At 40.2% G+C, this 17,732-nt stretch overlaps 1 protein-coding gene across 4 annotated transcripts in view; it reads right to left on the bottom strand.

Annotated features, from left to right (window-relative positions):
• Positions 1-17,732, bottom strand: part of scube1 (signal peptide, CUB domain, EGF-like 1) — a 70,083-nt gene that overhangs the window by 22,525 nt on the left and 29,826 nt on the right. For 2 of the 4 annotated variants that reach the window (XM_039667668.2, XM_039667670.2), the window contains exons 5-7: positions 13,851-13,976; positions 11,145-11,261; positions 3,847-3,936 (exon numbers count right to left, since the gene is read on the bottom strand). In XM_039667668.2, coding sequence (XP_039523602.2) covers positions 3,847-3,936; positions 11,145-11,261; positions 13,851-13,976 — 333 coding nt within the window. The remainder of the gene's footprint in view (positions 1-3,846; positions 3,937-11,144; positions 11,262-13,850; positions 13,977-17,732) is intronic. The other 2 variants (XM_039667672.2, XM_039667671.2) reach the window with 1 other exon arrangement.

The raw sequence follows: 17,732 nt of genomic DNA, 5'->3' as shown, positions 1-17,732 counted from the left end.
GATTGGACCAGATTATATGCCCACATAATCACACCTGTGTCTGATTCTCCAGGTCACGTTGGAAGCCAAGACGTCCATTTGGGAACAGTTATGGGATCTTTGAGTCATCATGTTTGCTTTTTGCTGACCACACAGTTAAAGGCAATTTGGTTGAGGACACAAAAGAGTAAAGGCGTAGAAGATTCTCATCTTCAACACCACATTTTTTTTTCTTTCTGTGGGATGGGGAGTGGGTGAAGTGGCTTTCTGTTAATGATTTATTAAGCATGTCAAAGTCCCTGTTATTAGAGTTTTATGCTATGGGCTTTTCAACTGCTCCAAGAACAGCTGGACCGTCTTTTGCCCAGGGACATGTAGCCTACATGGGACGTGCGTACAGGGTTTGATTAAGTTAGCTGTGAATGACTACACCAAATACCGGCACCAAGAGTTCTCGAAAAGGGGTGTGGTAACTCTAAATGGGCGTGGCTTTCTGAATGATGGATTTGTATGTTTATATACACGTATATCACTCCACAACGAAAGATGAAGATTCCTCAGACATCATGATCGTGTTTCCCGGCTCCTTTTGGCGAATGGCCAGTTAAAACTAAAAGCCCACAGATGACTGGAGAGATTTTGACTGAACGTCCCAGTGCTGAAAAGAAGCCCTTCTTTGGGAGGTGAAGGAAACCACACAGACCTTCCACACATCCAGAGCTTTGGTGTCTACAACAACTTTCAGATGAAGTCCAGACTTGAGCCGAGAGACAGCTGCCCAGAGGTGTGTGACATTTATTTGGATCACGCTCCGGAGGTCAACGAATCAGAGATCAGCCCCTTTCCACATGTGCCCGACACATGGCAGGTTATTTAGATCAAGTGACCACCTTTTTAAAACACGGTGTCTCGCTTTCTCTTCTTCGTCTTCTTCGTCTCCAGTCTCTGGGTTTCCCATCATGCCTAGGTACAATAGCAGCTTTCTTTTTGACTCCGACTTTCCAGTTTAATATGTCAGGATCGGTCACATCCTGGTGCTGTTGGCCTCGGCTGTGACAGGAGGGCAGGATGAAGTGGGAACACCGAGTGTCAAATCTAGCGTTCTCCTGTGGCTCCTGTGTGATAGAACACACACACTTGCACAAACACTCACATGCAAAGCCAAGCAACTTGTGTGAATCTGTCATAACGGGCCCATTTGTGCGTTATGAAACTTGGAATATGATCTCAGACGGGTGAAATAATGAGGTCAGTGAGTAAGACGGTGATGACATCACATGTGACTCTCAAAACCCTTCACAACCTCTCCATACAGTACATGGTGTGATCTAGTGTGCATACAAGTGCTACAGTTGAAATTATACTGTGTGTATATGTGGAAAAAAATGAATGAAATCTCAGCTCAAAGGGGGAAGCAAACACAAACTGAAATGAGGTAGAAACAGGAGAGTTAACATTGGGTCTATCTTCAATGCAGCTACTACAGGGAGGGGAAAGAAATTCATAAACCAAAGACACTATTTCAGAAATTATCAAAGAATCAAGAAGGGGATAACGGGTGGAAAAAACCTCTGTATCGTCAGGTTCCCGGGTGTACCTAAAATTGTCAAAAGCAATCAGTGGTGAGAGATGAACTAAAAACTGGACGGAATATACTTTCATTTTTAACCTGATAGAATTAAATGTTAATTTACATTGATAAGTTGGGTTTCATGTCACACACATAACTTATTTTTAAGTTATAATAATCATTTGAAAATGTATAATCTTTAGCCACAACCTAAAAAAACTAGCCTTTCTATGCCTCATCGTTCAAAAAAAGGTGTCTGGTCTGTCCTCCCAAATACTTTACAAACAGTTTTCCTGCCATACAAAGGCAGATCTGTTGTCTGTCCGACAACATCTTGGCCTTGGTTCATGAATTCAAGGATAAATAGCTAAATGGCTGATATATTTCTGAAGTTCGAGTCTGTGTGAGTTATCTTCTCTCTCGTAGGAGAACTAACTGAAGCAGATGGACTGGAAACTAAAACTTTATTCTGCATTTCTTTTCCGCACCCTTAAACGATAACTCCTCCATAAAAGACACATTAAAGTCAACACAAAATCAAGAACGACCCTATATACTTTCAGAATCTGGTTTTAAAGGAGAACTCCGGCGCAAAACGAACCTTTGGCCTATACATCGGTACCTAGTCGAACGTTCTCTGAGATTTGTTTTCATGATTATTGAATGTATAGAGTTTTATCTCTAAAAACTGTTTAGCGTATACGCTAGTATATGGGGGCATATAATAAGTAAAAAGAAATCGCTAGTTTATACCACTAACAAGGCTCAAAACAGCCACACACTAACACAGTAACATAATGAGGGTCCCTACATGCAAACCGAAGCATTGAGAACTTTGTAAGTGAACAGACCGTTTAATAAGAAGATATTTTAAGAAGACAGTCGTGTATACAGACAGAAGCCATCTTTGGCTTCATGATCTTTTGGACAAGTCGAACCATGAACGTCGTGCTAAGTGATCTGAACTGTATGAACAGCATTCGTGGTTTGACTTATCGAGACTATTTTCCAAAGATGGCTTCTGTCTGTATACGCGAAGTGAACCGTCTTTATAACTTAACTTCTTATTAAACGGTCTGTTCACTTACAAAGTTCTCAATGCTTCGTTTTGCATGTAGGGACCCTCATTATGTTACTGTGTTAGTGTGGGTCTATTTTGAGCCTTGTTAGTGGTATAAACTATAGCGATTTCTTTTTACTTAGTCAATGCCCCCATTACTAGCGTTATACGCTGAACAGTTTTTAGAAATAAAACTCTTTAGATTCGATTATCATGAAAACAAATCTCAGAGAACAGTTGACTAGGTGCCGAGTTCATTTAATGTGAACGATTCATCTATCACTGCAAACTATCATTAAAATAAAAAGATTATTTCAGATTATTCAATTAGAAACACTTGCTTGCCTCTACAACTTTCTTTTTCAGTCAAGGGGTCAAGAAATTCACCCTAATAGTCAAAAGTCAATTTTCTCATGACCAGCAAATTCCCATTTGACAAAATCAAACCCTACATTTTTCTCACTGAATCTTGTTCAATTGGAAACGTTACATTACGAAAGTAAAACAAGTTTGGCATTTTATGTTGACTTTAAAAGAGGGGAAGCATTGAAAATAGAAACATTTCTAATGGTCACAGACACTACATTTATGGAGCGCAGATGACAGAAGATAAATAAGGGCAGACGATAAATGCCAATATTTAATTTTTAGGAACACATACTATTAATAGAGCGTAAAAATGATGTCAGGCATCTTCAGCGGTGGTTCACCGCAGCCCACAGCCTCCTGATGTGGAAACGGTCTGGACCAACTCTCAAGTCATTCTTTACCCATAAAATTATCTGGCCATTATTTGTTCAGTATTCAGCCCACAAATGTTCCTCCAGTTCAACTAATCACTGTCTAAAAGTTGAAGTCATACAGTGAAATGTTCGACTGGAAAAGCGGGGATTGGTTTATCATCCAGTGTAGAGCAATCCAGTGTTGTTTTTGTTTCCGTCTTTGGAAATGGGAGTGGATGGAAGCGGTCAGTTGTTAGTTGTGTTGTTTTGGTCAAAGAGAAGAGGCGGCGGCATTGAAGACAGTTTGAGGAGAGTGCAAAAGGAACCTTGTCATGTTTGAAGGGACATTTCTCTAATTTGTAGGAGGGTCAGACACAGAAATATCGAACGAGTGACCTCAGGGGGAAGGGCAAAGGAAAGGAAAGCAACTCAAACAAACTAAAGGACAGAAAGAAACGAGGGGGTAGAAGCACAAGCGCCATGGCAACACATAGAAAGAGGAAGAAAAGAGTTACCCATAAGTAGACGACGTTTCACCCGCTTGTCCACATCAGCTACTGACGTGGTATTGAATTCAGAGCTCTCAATTGCAGCCTCATCTTTCTCTAAAACACAAGTGACAGGGGACAAACAGGGAGGAGTAGGTTAATGAGAAGCCCAATGTCCATCGCCCGCACAGACAGCCCCGCTACAGGCTGACCCGCCTCTGGCGACACGTGGACGCCTGGACGCGGGCTGCCTGACCACCTTGGCGTTTGAGCCCAAACCAAAGCCAAGAGGCGTAAAGCCATGAAGAAGCGCAAATAACCCTGTTAGAGTGTTAATCACATGAACAAACAGATGAATATAAAAGAATATCAAGATCTCCCAGAATAGGGGGGGAAACGAACATGGGGACGTGGGAGGAGCTTAACAAAAGGGGGACAGGGATTGGACGGGAGGGGCAGAGATTGACAATAAGACGCTGTTTCCGTTGTAGTTCGTCTTCCATATCAAACAGCCACTCGTTTACCGCAGTAACAGAGAGGACGAGCAGTGGAGGAGGGAGAGAGAGAGAGAGAGAGACAGACAAGGGATACAGAAAAAGAAGAAGGATGGATACAAGTCAAAAGACAAACTGCATGATAATGAGATGATGACAAAACAGGACACAAAAAAAAGGACACTCAGTGACAAAGATAGAGCTGAAAGGAAGATGACACAAGAATGATGGAGGTCTCATGGTGGGGTCCATGAGAGGAAGGTGGGACATGCAGAGAGGTGGATGAATGACAGAGTCTGGGGCAGCGCTGGTTGCCTGTTTGTCTATGGAACACATTACAACTGGCTTGGACAGTCGAGTAAATGCAGAAAACCACTTTCCGAGCGTAGGGAATTGCCAGGCGAGTGTTGTGAGGAGGGTAATGGCTTCTGAGCATGCAGATACAAGCACAGAACTGGTGTTAGAGATGAAGGAAGGGGCAGGGATCGGGGACAAAAGGAGCCAATCCTGAATGGGTGGAGGGCCAATCAGGATGTGGATGCTTGCCTTAAAGGGACAGTTCACCTAAAAATTACAGGTCTGTCATCAAGGTGTTTCAAACCCATTTGACTTTCTTAGATATTAAGCAGAATGTTCACGCTGCTTAAATAAAAGGGGGCAGAGGCTGTCAAGCTCTAAGACGACAAATAAAACACACCATAAAAGTAGCCTGTGTGATAGCGGTGTTAGGAAAGCGGCAAAATTTAAGTCGCTATTTGCTGAAAGCAACTTATTTGAATTTGCTTACATTCAAATATGGTGAGATAAGATGCAGACCAGGTTTAATGCCATTGACATGGTCAACGTGTACATATTTGAATGTACAAGGTCAACATTTTGGAGTCTTGTGTGAAGAACAGGCTAACATTGAAGCAGCTGTTTGCTGAAAGTCTTTTGAAAGTGTGTTTTTGTCAAATATGGTGTCAAAATGCCATATTTGATGATGTGTACGAAGTCAACTAGTTTTATGGTGCTTGTTTGTCATTTTTGGAGCTTGACTGCATTTATCCCCATTTAATTTCATTGTGTGGAATAAAAAAGCAGCACGGACATTCTTCCTAACATCTCCTTTTGTGTTACATAAGAAAGACATGAGGCTAAGTAAATGATTTTTTTTATATTTGGGTGAACACTCCCTTTAACATCAGGCACTGAAAGTCTGTTTGTCCTCCCCTCTTTAGTCACTTGAGGACACTAGAAAATCAGTGTGTGTTTACAGAAATCTGCTATTTCTGTGTTAATGATTTGCATGACTTGGCTCTGACTGGCCTCTTTAGAGGACTCCACCAATCAGAGGTTGGAGTGAGTGCAATGTCGTCACGGAGAAATTAAATAAATAAACAGGAAAAGGAGAAAATAATCAATAATCCACTACCTCTTATGTGACTACGGTAACCATAAAAAGCAAAGGGGTTACTATAAAAAGTTTTTAAACAATGAAGAAGGAAAAACAATGAAATAGAACGATATTTCACACGGACAAAATCATGCAGGCGAATGACGGCTCGTGCGTTAGTGTGAGAGGACAGGAAGTGAGCTGATAAGAGTAAAAGAAGAAAGCGAGGGCAAAGGAAAACATGCAACTGGCATGAGGAGTGAATGAAATGAAAAAAAGAGTGACAGATGAGAGTGGAGTGGAGGCCAGTTTCGCATTGTTTAGTGACTCTTTTTATTCAGGGTTGCACACAGGGTTGGTTCATGCTTGTAGTGGGGGGACAAGAACGAGAAGATGCCATTGGCTGGCTGATTTCAGAGAGGTCAGGCAGGGGGCGGGACTGGTGTACAGATTGGCTGGTCAGAGAGGATGTTGTTTTCTGATTGGTGGGGGCTCTACCGTTGATCAGGCTGCAATTGAGAGGTGTGTTTAACCAGTTTTACCCTTTCTTTCTTGCATTCGTTAGTAGATTTGCTTATAAACCACTTTATTCCAGTCAGAATCACTCTTTAAATTGCAGACAAGACAGGCAATCAGTAACTTTCACCAGAGAAGCAGGAGGAAGAGCAGGGAGCCCATGAGACACGCCACACACAGGAGCGAAAGGGGGATCCTAAAGGAGCGCTAAACACAGTGAAAGACCATACCCACACAGCACAGCTAAACACACAGACCACAGCGAGGGTCCAGAGAGAGAGAGAGGGAGAGAGAGAAGAGGAAGAAAGGAGGAGGGAGACAGGGATGAGGTGGGAGCAGTCTCTACACTCCTCGTCTGGTCCCCGCGGCCGCTTGGTGTCGCTCCGTGGAGGCTGGAAAGGAAGAGTTGATTGAGTTTGACGGGAGAGAGTTTGGCTCCGGGCTCTAAGCTGCCAGAGAGAGGCGAACCAATCCAGTGTACGGCAATCAGCAGGTACAACAAAACAAACTTTTGCATTATTGCTTCTGTGGTCAGGGGAAATGTACGTGTACGTTGTCAGTTGACAGTGTAATGCAGAACATGATTGGTCAGGACACGATCATACAAAATAAAGCTGCTTAACAGTTTCATATTCATTTCAATGATGGTAAATGACAACTATTTAAAGGGATAGTTCGCCAAAAAGTCAATATTGTGCCATCATTTACTCACACTCTTCTCTCTTCAGAAAACTAAAGAAGATTTTCTTCTTATACAATAAAATCCTATGGGCTCTAAACAAAGACATTCTTCAAAATGTCCTCATGGTGAGTCAAGGAAACCATTTTAATTTTGGGGTGAACTATCCCTATAAATGTGTACTTTCACAAAATCTACAGTAGTATAAGAAAAAATTCAACTGAATGATTTGTGTTCATCTTGTACATTAAAGACAGCATAATAAAGGTTTCTGTACTCTACACAAAGTGGGTCACCTCATGAGCACCGCCATTTTGAGATCACATAACAAGCCGAAAAGTACTTATTTACCTTGGTAAACTACCTGTTATTGGACATTTTAGATTGCAAACAAATCAACCATGTATTACTATAAATTATAAGCTTTTGCATCCATACCACGATTCCAAAATGACTGACAGATTGGCACAGCATTTGAAAATTGCCCCTTTAAAGGCGCAATATGTAAGATTATGACATTAAAATATCCGAAAACCACTAGCACAGTGTTATATATTTTGTTCACTTGTGTAAATATATTATCCCAAATGTTTCCAACAATGTTTAAAATCCAGAAAAACTTGAAAGTTTAACCAGTGTAACATTGTGTCGCCTGCCAATGGCGCCATGTCCGCGTTATCCCCGGTTTCACCGCCATAGAAAACATGGAAACACAGTGAGTCTCATGAATAAATGCGGAAGTAGTTGCTTGCGTCTACTCGTCTAGCACGGCACTCTGTCGTTGTTTCGCACATTCGCACATTACTCATTATGATTTGCAGTAGGTTCTAACGCCAAAGAAAACTCCAAGAAATGTAAACGTACGGGTGAATCTAACTGTACGTTCACACCGCCGCCGACTTGAGCTTCCAAAGCGTCCGGAAGTCATTCATTTTCAATGGAAGCTGGCCTTTCTCAGCTGTAAGGAGAGTCAAATCCATCGGCGTCGCGTTTTGGGCATTTTGAGCGTCAATCGGAAAGTCGAAAGAAGCTCAACTTTATGGTAATGAGCTGTGACGCGGTTCAGCGGCAATCAGCGGCAAAACGCCAGCAACCAATCGGAATATAGACCTCCTTCACGCCGGCTGATTCAGGAGAAACTTTCGTACCTACCAAAATATTAGCTCCGTGTAAATGGAGGAGAAGCTAATAATCTCCGTTGCTGTGATTCCAACTGGTTTCGTATTACAGTATTTATGACATGACGTTGTTGGCTTAGGGACCACATGAGCGCAACTTTTATTTAAAATATTTACGAACACTCGTTTTAAAGCGGGAATGCAATTAATTTGCTCATGGTGACACCGATTTGACCGCAAATAACAATAATAATAATAATAGCTAACTATTTTTTCCCAACCAAATGTGACCAAAACGATTATAAAAATGCTTTATCATTATAAAAGGTTTCTTTATGTATTGCTTGTTTTTTTTTCTGTTTATTACATTTCATGTTGTCCCTGCAACGTCAGAACGTTCAAAGCGTCAACAAGCTTCCCCGTACTTTTTGACAAGCGTCCTTGACAGAGCGGCCAGAGCTTCTTTGACGCTCAAGTCGGCGGTGGTGTGAACGTACAGTAATGACCCAAGAAGAGTTTGGGACAAGAGGAGAAATAACACAAGAATCAGTTTTGGAGTGGCATTTACTAGATGGAGAGAGCTTCGCGATAAACTTCAACTGGACAGAGACGCTGATCTTTCGTGTGTTTTATTAGGTGAGCAACTGTTTGGATAACGTTTACCAACAGAAAGCATTTTATTGGCAGTGGAGGTGAAGAAGACTACAACTCCCGTCCTACCACGCTACTTCACAGCACCATTAAGCTACGCCTTTGTTATTGTTCTGAATGTGCGTGCCTTTATATAAACATTTAACGTCACTACAGCCACTGGAATTTCTTGGCCTGGGTGTGAGGATTTGATTGTCCACACTGCAGTGCGGTAAAACTCATGTAACATGGAGTGTAAATGCGTTTCCTGTGCGCTTCACATGACTGATGACCCTTCACTGGCTCACAAGCCCATGCGAGCCCACTAAACCCACCTGCCAACTACAAAGTCTCTATCCCCACATTTACAACGTTTCAGTCCCAGTTCATGTGCATACACCCTGTCTGGAAGGTTTTATGCGTACGCACACCTGGAGTAATGATCCAAACTGCTCTAAATGTTAAATTTAGGGTACATGTACTCTCGTAACTGAAATAAACTTTGTATCGGCTGATGTTGTGGTAGCTGGCCTTCAGTTGGAGGAGTTTGAGGAGACAGCAAAGACTCACGAGAGCCAAATTACATAAAAAAGATGATCTCGAAGGGTTTCCTTAACTCAAGCACACATGCTGGCATAACAAATTATAAAAGCAGGTCAAACATTGCAGAGGCCATGAGGTTCACTCTAAGAAAGCAAGCATAAAAATGAAACTTACCTGCAGTGGGTCATTTGTCTTCCCGAATTTCAAAAAGAAAGAGTGAGTTGAGAAAGAAAGAAAAAACATTTTCTTCTTCATTTCTGAAGTATTGCCCCTGGATGCAGCCGTACCCGCATGGCGTATAAAGTTTTCCCTTTCGGCAAATATGGCAGAGCTCCATCTGCCGACTGGTTGGCCTTTCCACCATTATCAGAATGATGAATGTGTTTTGCACACGGAGAGTTCAGCGATTAAATTTCCATCATCAAACACATCTTCCCAAACCGACACAAGCACACACATCTCTCTCTCTCTCTCACCCAACCCACCATTTTCTCTGGCTCATGCGCTTTTGCTAGAGCAAGATACATCAGAAGTCTCATTTTCTGCCCTAATAGTCACACAGAGCTGCGTGTGTGTGAGAGAATGAGAGCATGAAAGCCAGAAGAGAAGATGAATGACCAAATTAGCTGTGTCACTCCCTGAGTGTCACAACTAATGGGCTTTTCCATCATTGAATTAGCCACTAACTGCTAAAGCAAGCACTGGAAATTACCGCCATCCCTGAACCACAAGGATTTGATGCTTTCATGGCCAGGGGTTTGTAGTTGTCGTTTCCCGCCCTTATCACTGATGTCAAACCTGTCATATTTGAATGGACACAAATGCATTATTGAAGCTCTTAATTGTTTTAGACAACATATACATTTCTCTTTTCCACATAATGTAAGTGTCTGTTAATGGGATACTCCACTTTTTTTTGGAAATGGGCTCATTTTACTACTTCCCCAGAGTTAAACATTTGAGTTTTACCGTTTTCAAATCCATTCAGCCAATTTTCTGATGTTTAGACGAATATTAGTAACCACACAGTTTCTGGTCTCATTGACTTCCATAGTATATTTTTTTCCTACTATGGAAGTCAATGAGACCAGAAACTGTCTCGTTACTGATATTCTTCTAAATATCAGAAAATCGGCTGAATGGATCAGAAAACGGTAAAACTCAAATGTTTAACTCTGGGGGAGTTGTAAAATGAGCCTATTTCCAAAAAAAGTGGAGTATCCCTTTAAGCTACTGTACAAAATATGCAAAAAAAGATAATGATATTCTGGCTGATTACACTTCACATTCAAATATTGAGCATTAACCCCACACCAAGATCACATCAGATTCATTTGTGAACACAAATGAGATTTGAGACTATTGTACAAATTTCTGTTTGTAGCTCAACAGCTTCCAATCATTTTCATTGCATGGAAAAGAGACGTGCAAATCTCCTTCACGCAACACATACGAGTCATACGGGTTTGGGACAATATGAGGGTGAGTAAATGATGACAGAATTTTCATCTTTGGACAAACTATCCTTTTAAAGTTTTGCTTCATGAGTGGAGGATGCTACAATTGACGTGTGTATGTTTATAGATCCCTGAACCGCAAGGAAGCAGTTCGTTCCTGGATGCCACATGGGCTGGAGAGTGGGGTGTTCGTGAGGCCAATCTTTGGGGTTCGCTGTGCCAAAACCCAATGCACTCTCTGACCGCAGTGTACCGGGACCCTCAAAGCGGAAACCGTGATATGGACCATTCGAGCGGCCTACAAAAACATCTTCAACAAACATTCTGTCCAATCTGTCAGACACAGCCCTGCACTTATAACCCTGGTGAAGCTCACTCACCTCGCGCTCATTGTGTAAATACGACACGGCTGAGGTTTCCATGAAGAATTTGGTTAGAAAAGCTAAACGTACTGTATATAAACAACCAGGCAGTGTGTGTGTGTGTGTGAGAGAGAGAGAGAGAGTGACTTACCAATGCAGGTCTTGCTGTCCGAATGCAGGGCATATTTCTGATGACATCCACACACAGGCCCCACGTCGGTGTCATCGCACGAGTGTTGGCAACCACCATTTCCATAGTTACATGTCACTGGCAACACACAAGAACTGTGAGGAGGGCTAAAAAGAAAAGTGTACCGCCCTGGACACCCCTTTAATCAAGGTACACATACACTGTAAAAAATGATATGTTTTACAACATATGTTTTACAAACTTTTTAGTTCAGCTTATTTGTTTAAGTCAGTTTAATGTAATTTAAGTTGAATTTACTTTATTTCACTTAAAGGGATACTCCACACAAAAATGAAAATTCTGTCATCATTTACTCCTCCTCAAGTTGTTGCAAACCTGTATGAGTTTCTTTCTGAACACAAGGAAGATATTTTGAAGGACACAGTTGTTTGCCACCACTGACTTCCATAGTAGAAAACAAAAATACTATGGAAGTCAAGGGTGCCAAAGTTCCAATCATTCCTTTGTGTTCATCAGAAGAAAGAAACTCATACAGGTTTGCAACAACTTGAGGGTGAGTAAGTGATTTTTGGGTGGATTATCCATTTAAGAATTTAAGGCAGAAACTCTTTTTTTATGTATACACTTTGGTCATTGACAGATGGGGAAAATAAAATGTATATAATCTTGTATAGTTACATAGGGGGTTGCTGCGATGCTATAGAAGGTTTCCTTCAGCGAACAGTTCTTAAAAGAACCATTTTTTATGAACAACAGGGTTTAAGAATCCTTTTCCACTATAAAGAACCTTTTGTGCAATAGAAAGGTTCTATGAATGTTAAAGGTTCTTTATGGAACCATTAATGCCAATAAATAACCTTGTAGTGTAGCAAAATAAATAGGCTTAAAAGGACAAGTGAAGAGTTCAGATGCAAAAGCCTCTAAATGCCATTTGAAATTTTCTTCTTTAATGATGATTTTTATCAAACTTGTATATTTAAGTTTAGTGATTTCACTTAAATAACAATTAATAGGTAATTATCATTGCCATTTAAGTGAAATCACTAAACTTAAATATACAAGCTTGATAAAAATGATCCTTCTAGAAGAAAATTTCAAATGGCACTTAGAGGCTTTTGCATCTGAACTCTTCAAGTTCACTTTTCAAAAAAAAAATTGCTGATAATTTACTCACCCCCATGTCATCCAAGATGTCCATGTCTTTCGTTCTTCAGTCGAAAAGAAATGAAGGTTTTTGATGAAAACATTCCAGGATTTCCTCCATATAATGGACTTCATTGGGAACCAAACGGTTCAAGGTCCAAATGAGAGTTTCAGTGCAGCTTCAAAGGGCCTTAAATGACACCAGACGATGAATAGGGGCCTTATCTGGAATAGCGGTCATTTAAAAAATAAATTAAAAAGTTTAAGTTTTATAAGCACAAATGCTCGCCTTGCTCTGTTCTGTGATGAGTGTTCGTGATTCTCCTGTTCACCATCAAAATGAACAAATCTTTTTTCGAGTCATGACTCAAAGGGTCCTAGATAAGACCCTTATGCATCGTCTTGTCATTTAAAGCCCTTTGAAGCTGCACTGAAACTCTCATTTGGACCTTGAACCGTTTGGTTGCCATTGAGGTCCATTATATGGGGAATTTCCTGGAATGTTTTCATCAAATACCTTGATGTCTTTTTGACTGAAGAAAGAAATACGAGGATATCTTGGATGACATGGGGGTGAGTAAATTATCAGCAAAAGTTGTTTTTTTTAAAAGTGAACTACTCCTTTAACAAAAGAGGACAAAACACATCCAATATCATTTGTGGATGTCAAATGCCTTTGGTTGGACAAAGAGACTGTCCACATCTAATACATTGTGCAATACTTGGACGAATAGGAGTTTGAAGGACTTTGGTCCACGATTTTCCCACTAGTATTAAAAATAGAAGAATGACGAATCGTAGATGAAAGTTCTCCAGATGTTCAGGCCAGAGCCACAGCACTATAACTTACAAGTCCATGACAGATCAGTGGCTGAGGTGGTTTGTGTAAGGGGAGATCAGTATTAGAGGACAGACTAAAATCAATCTGTAAACCTGTTGTTTGGCTTTGATGCCACCAGCCGTTTTTCTTTGAGATGTATATTCAGAAGCCACTTGTGGCCATAAGGAAAAACTAAGGGATTTTTTATACCACTTGAAAAGAATCTAAACAAGTGTTGTTAACTTGAATAAGATCAATATATACATGATGACATTATAATTTCTAGCTACATTAATTATAATTATAATGTGGCCATTTTAAATGTACATCAAGCAGAATTGTTTACTTTTTACTTTACTAAAAAGTTTGGGATCACTTTAGTTTTGGGTCCAATTGTCACTATTAACTGTTGCTTATTAGCATGCATAATACTAGGATATTGGCTGTTTATTAGTACTTAAAGCACATAATAATGCCTTATTCGGCATCATCATATTTTACATCCCTGAACTATTAATAAACACTAATTATGAGTGTATTGAGGGAAAAAATCGTAAGACCAAAAGCCAGAAGAAATTAGTAGTATTTTTGACAAATGTTTTAATATGATGTACACTCACATCCAGTCGTATCGTGTCATTTATATTCTGGTTAGGGGTTACATAACTAACAGAGTACAATTTTTAATTTTAGGAGTCTGAGAGATGATATTAAAATGATTGTTTTGCTAAGTTGGTACTTACATTTGCAGTCACGTTGATTTTCCTCCAGCTCAAATCCCGGACGGCACTCACACGCCACACCACCTTTGGGAGTCTCTCTGCAGATATGGGCACAGCCATGTTCCTTATTCATACAGTTCATCCCATCTACCAAAAGAAAGACAGAGAGAAAGCTGAGTTACAGTCATGTAATCTCCCATTACAAACACTCCTCTGACAGGCTCCTGGAGATGAGCGTGTGATTTTTATGAGTGGTGTAAATTAGTTTAATGTTTCTGCCACAGGACCTTTTTTTTCACACAGAGAACAACACTGACACCGGCTGACCTGTGGAAGCGCACACAAAGACTCTCTCCACGGACGACATGCTCAGCAAACATCTACAATCCTGTTTTCTTCTGAGATTGCAAAATCTCTCCCCCTGTTTCACCCACAGGAATAATTCACCCACGAATGAAAATTCGGTCATCCTTTCCTCACCCTCATGTCGTTCTAAACCCGTATGACTTTCTTTCTTCCAGGGAAGACAAAAAGTGAAATTGTGAAGTGCATATCGATTTTTTCCAATGCAATAACTATTATTATTCAAAATTAGGCCTATTATTTATTATATATGCATTCTAAAAGTATCGTAAAAAAGTGGTCCATTCAACCTGTGCTCTATATTCCAAATCTTCTGACAGAATATGTAGACTATATGTGAAAATAGACCATTTAAGTCATTACTCTTATAAATAGAGCAATGTATCATGAACGAACAGTTCTAATTTCAATGAGTGGCCTGATCCAGTTCACGAATCAGAACGATTTAGTTCTTCAGTTCGGCTCAAGGCTCAACAATTTAATATGCTTTTCTGTCGTTTTAAAGATTAAAAACTCTGATTAAATGTAATTGCAAGGAAATGTTAGCAAATGTTATCTATAAAATAATATATATATATATAAATATTTGATGTACTATCTATCTAATCTATCTATCTATCTATCTATCTATCTATCTATCTATCTATCTATCTATCTATCTATCTATCTATCCATCCATCCATCCATCCATCCATCCATCCATCCATCCAATCTGTCTATCTGTCCATCCATCCATCCATCTATCCATCCATCCATCCATCCATCCATCCATCCATCCATCCATCCATCCATCCATCTATCTATCTATCTATCTATCTATCTATCTATCTATCTATCTATCTATCTATCTATCTATCTATCTATCTATCTATCTATCTATCTATCTATCTATCTATCTATCTATCTATCTATCTATCCATCCATCCATCCATCCATCCATCCATCCATCCATCCATCCATCCATCCATCCATCCATCTATCTATCTATCTATATGTCTGTATACAAACTACATATATATATATATTTAGGGCAGAAAATCATGTGGGTTTTTGGAATGACATGACGTTGCATAAAATGACAGAATGTTCAGTTCAGGAAATGACAAATTTCAGTTTGCTCTTTCCTCTTTCTCTGATCTCATAAGTAGAGTATAACGGTTATCTAACACAGCATCTCTCACCGTCCTGAGTGAATCCTCCAAGTTTCCTAAACAAAATGATAACATAAAAGCCCGGAATAAAAGAGCCAGACAAGGAATGACAGAAAGGAACTGTTGGGCTTCTCTAATGGACATCCTCCTCATCTTCAGTCCAAACAATGAGCAAAGAATGTGTATGTACACAAAAGCAAGTCTCCGTGGAAACATGGCGGGTTCTTGCATCTCTGCCCCCTCTGTAGCCTCTTCAGAGGCGCTAAGTGCTCTCAGGACAGAGCCTAAAGTAGGCTGCTTTTCTGTCGGCGTCCCAGAGGACACCTTGATGTGCCTAATTAACGTGGACTCTGGAGAGGTCATCAAACCTTTAAACGACAAAGAGATCTGCCACAATTCTCACCCAACGGTGTGAGAGCGTGAAGTACTATGGGACATTTTAAACACAAGTCTAGGTCAGTGATTGGCAGACTAATATAGTGAGAGACTTGATTGGGCTGCAAAGGGTTTGATAGGGTTTTAACTGGAAGTGCTGGAGATTAAACAAGACCTTCTGCCCGGCTAAAGTTTTAAACATGCCATCCAGCTGTCACAAGAACACAGACAGAAACAAAATACTGACCTCTTTCACCTCAGACTGTCATTCCTACATGTGTGTGTGTACATCCACAGCAGCACTCAGGAAATATGTGAGAGAATATGGGAAATTTTAAGTGAGTGCTTGTGAGAGAAAAAGACAGCAGGCTCATGCATACGTGTGTTTAATATCAGTATACACTCTGTGTGTGCATGCGCTCTGTTACTCATAAACCCACCACTTAAAATAAGTGCTCTAAAAGCCCCAAATGCAATGTCAAAAGAGAAGCCACCTTTTAAAGTCTAAGGGATAATAATTTATACACCAATTGCAGTACAGCTCAACCCGGCGTTTCTTCTGGGCCGACAAAATAGTCTCATATGTCCATAGATGGAGAGAATAGGATGGAATCTATCTTTGTAGCTCTGAACGTCAACATAATGTGGATACATATAAAATAAAGACCTCTTAAGATGGCAACTTTTTACAAGGGTGGAAAAGTTTTGTTTTAGCCCAGTGGCTCCGAATATGATTTAGCTTGCTTCTGATGTGTAGAAGTGTTCAGCATTTTAAAGGAGTAGTTCACTTTTCCAAAAACTTTTGCTGATAATTTACTCACCCCCATGTCCATGTCATTCTTTCTCAGGTCGAAAAGAAATGAAGTATTTTTGATGAAAATATTCTAGGATTTTTCTCCATATAATGCACTTCAATGGGAACCAAACAGTTCACGGTCCAAAAGACAGTTTCAGTGCAAACTGCAAACTGTTCAAAGGGCTTTAAACGATTCCAGACGATGAATAAGGGTCTTATCAAGCGAAACGATCGCTCATTTAATAAATAAATAACAAATTTTAAGTTTTATGAGCTCAAATGGTCGCCTTGCTCTGTTCTGTGATGCACGTTTGTGACTCTCCTGTTCGAACTCGTTTATCAAAATGAACAAATCTTTTCCCGAGTCAACTCGTTCATTTCGTTCGTTGAATGAACCAAATGACACGAAAAAGATTTTCTCATTTTCATAAATGAGTTTGAGCAGGAAGTGATGTAACTTTTTTAAGGTTGCATTCAAATCTTGGCACGTTTGGCAAAGTTTGACAAGTCTGTCATTTTATGTAACAAATGAATTTCAGTACAAACCAGTTCACTATTCATGAGTGCATACACCAACACGGCCTCAGGCCCCGCTTTTTTCCCATCTCTTGTAAATGCCATTTTAATTGAAATCTGTCAGACTTTCAATCTCTCTCCAAATGCACAATGCTATAGGTACTAAGCCATGAATTTCAATGAGGCTCTTTTTTCACCAGCAACCATTGATGTCCTTCAACTGAAAACAGCCTTTTCCAAAAACCCTCCCCAATCTCTTCTTCAAACACAAGCTTTCTTAACAGCTCGTCACAAGTTCTCTTTCTCTCTCTCACACACACACACACAAGCTTATTAATTACGGCTAACATTAAAGTGGGCCTTTTTCTGGAACCTTCCCCGGCTAACCCAGTGACCCTCATTGATGTCACTGTGACTGGAGAAAGAGACAGTATCCCGGCGTCTATGTGTGTTCCTATTCTTTCTCTATATCTGTCTCTCCCTCAACATGAAGGTTTACAAATAACTGGTGATCATACACTGAGCCAAACATACGCACTTTAGCCTTTACACCTCTATTCTGACATAACGCAGCTGTTTTCTTCAGTGAGGAAAGAGTCAGATAGCAAAAGTAGGAGAAAAAAGAAAAGAAAACAGAACTGGACATGTATCAGGACACCTCTAATCTTGCACACTTACCAACCGGGGATGTTATGTTAGACA

This window comes from Pimephales promelas, chromosome 24, assembly GCF_988280905.1.
Source record: "Pimephales promelas chromosome 24, fPimPro1.hap1.1, whole genome shotgun sequence".
Lineage (NCBI taxonomy): Eukaryota > Metazoa > Chordata > Actinopteri > Cypriniformes > Leuciscidae > Pimephales > Pimephales promelas.
The sequence above is the reverse complement of the archived record's forward strand: the minus strand, read 5'-3'. Positions and strand labels throughout refer to the sequence as shown.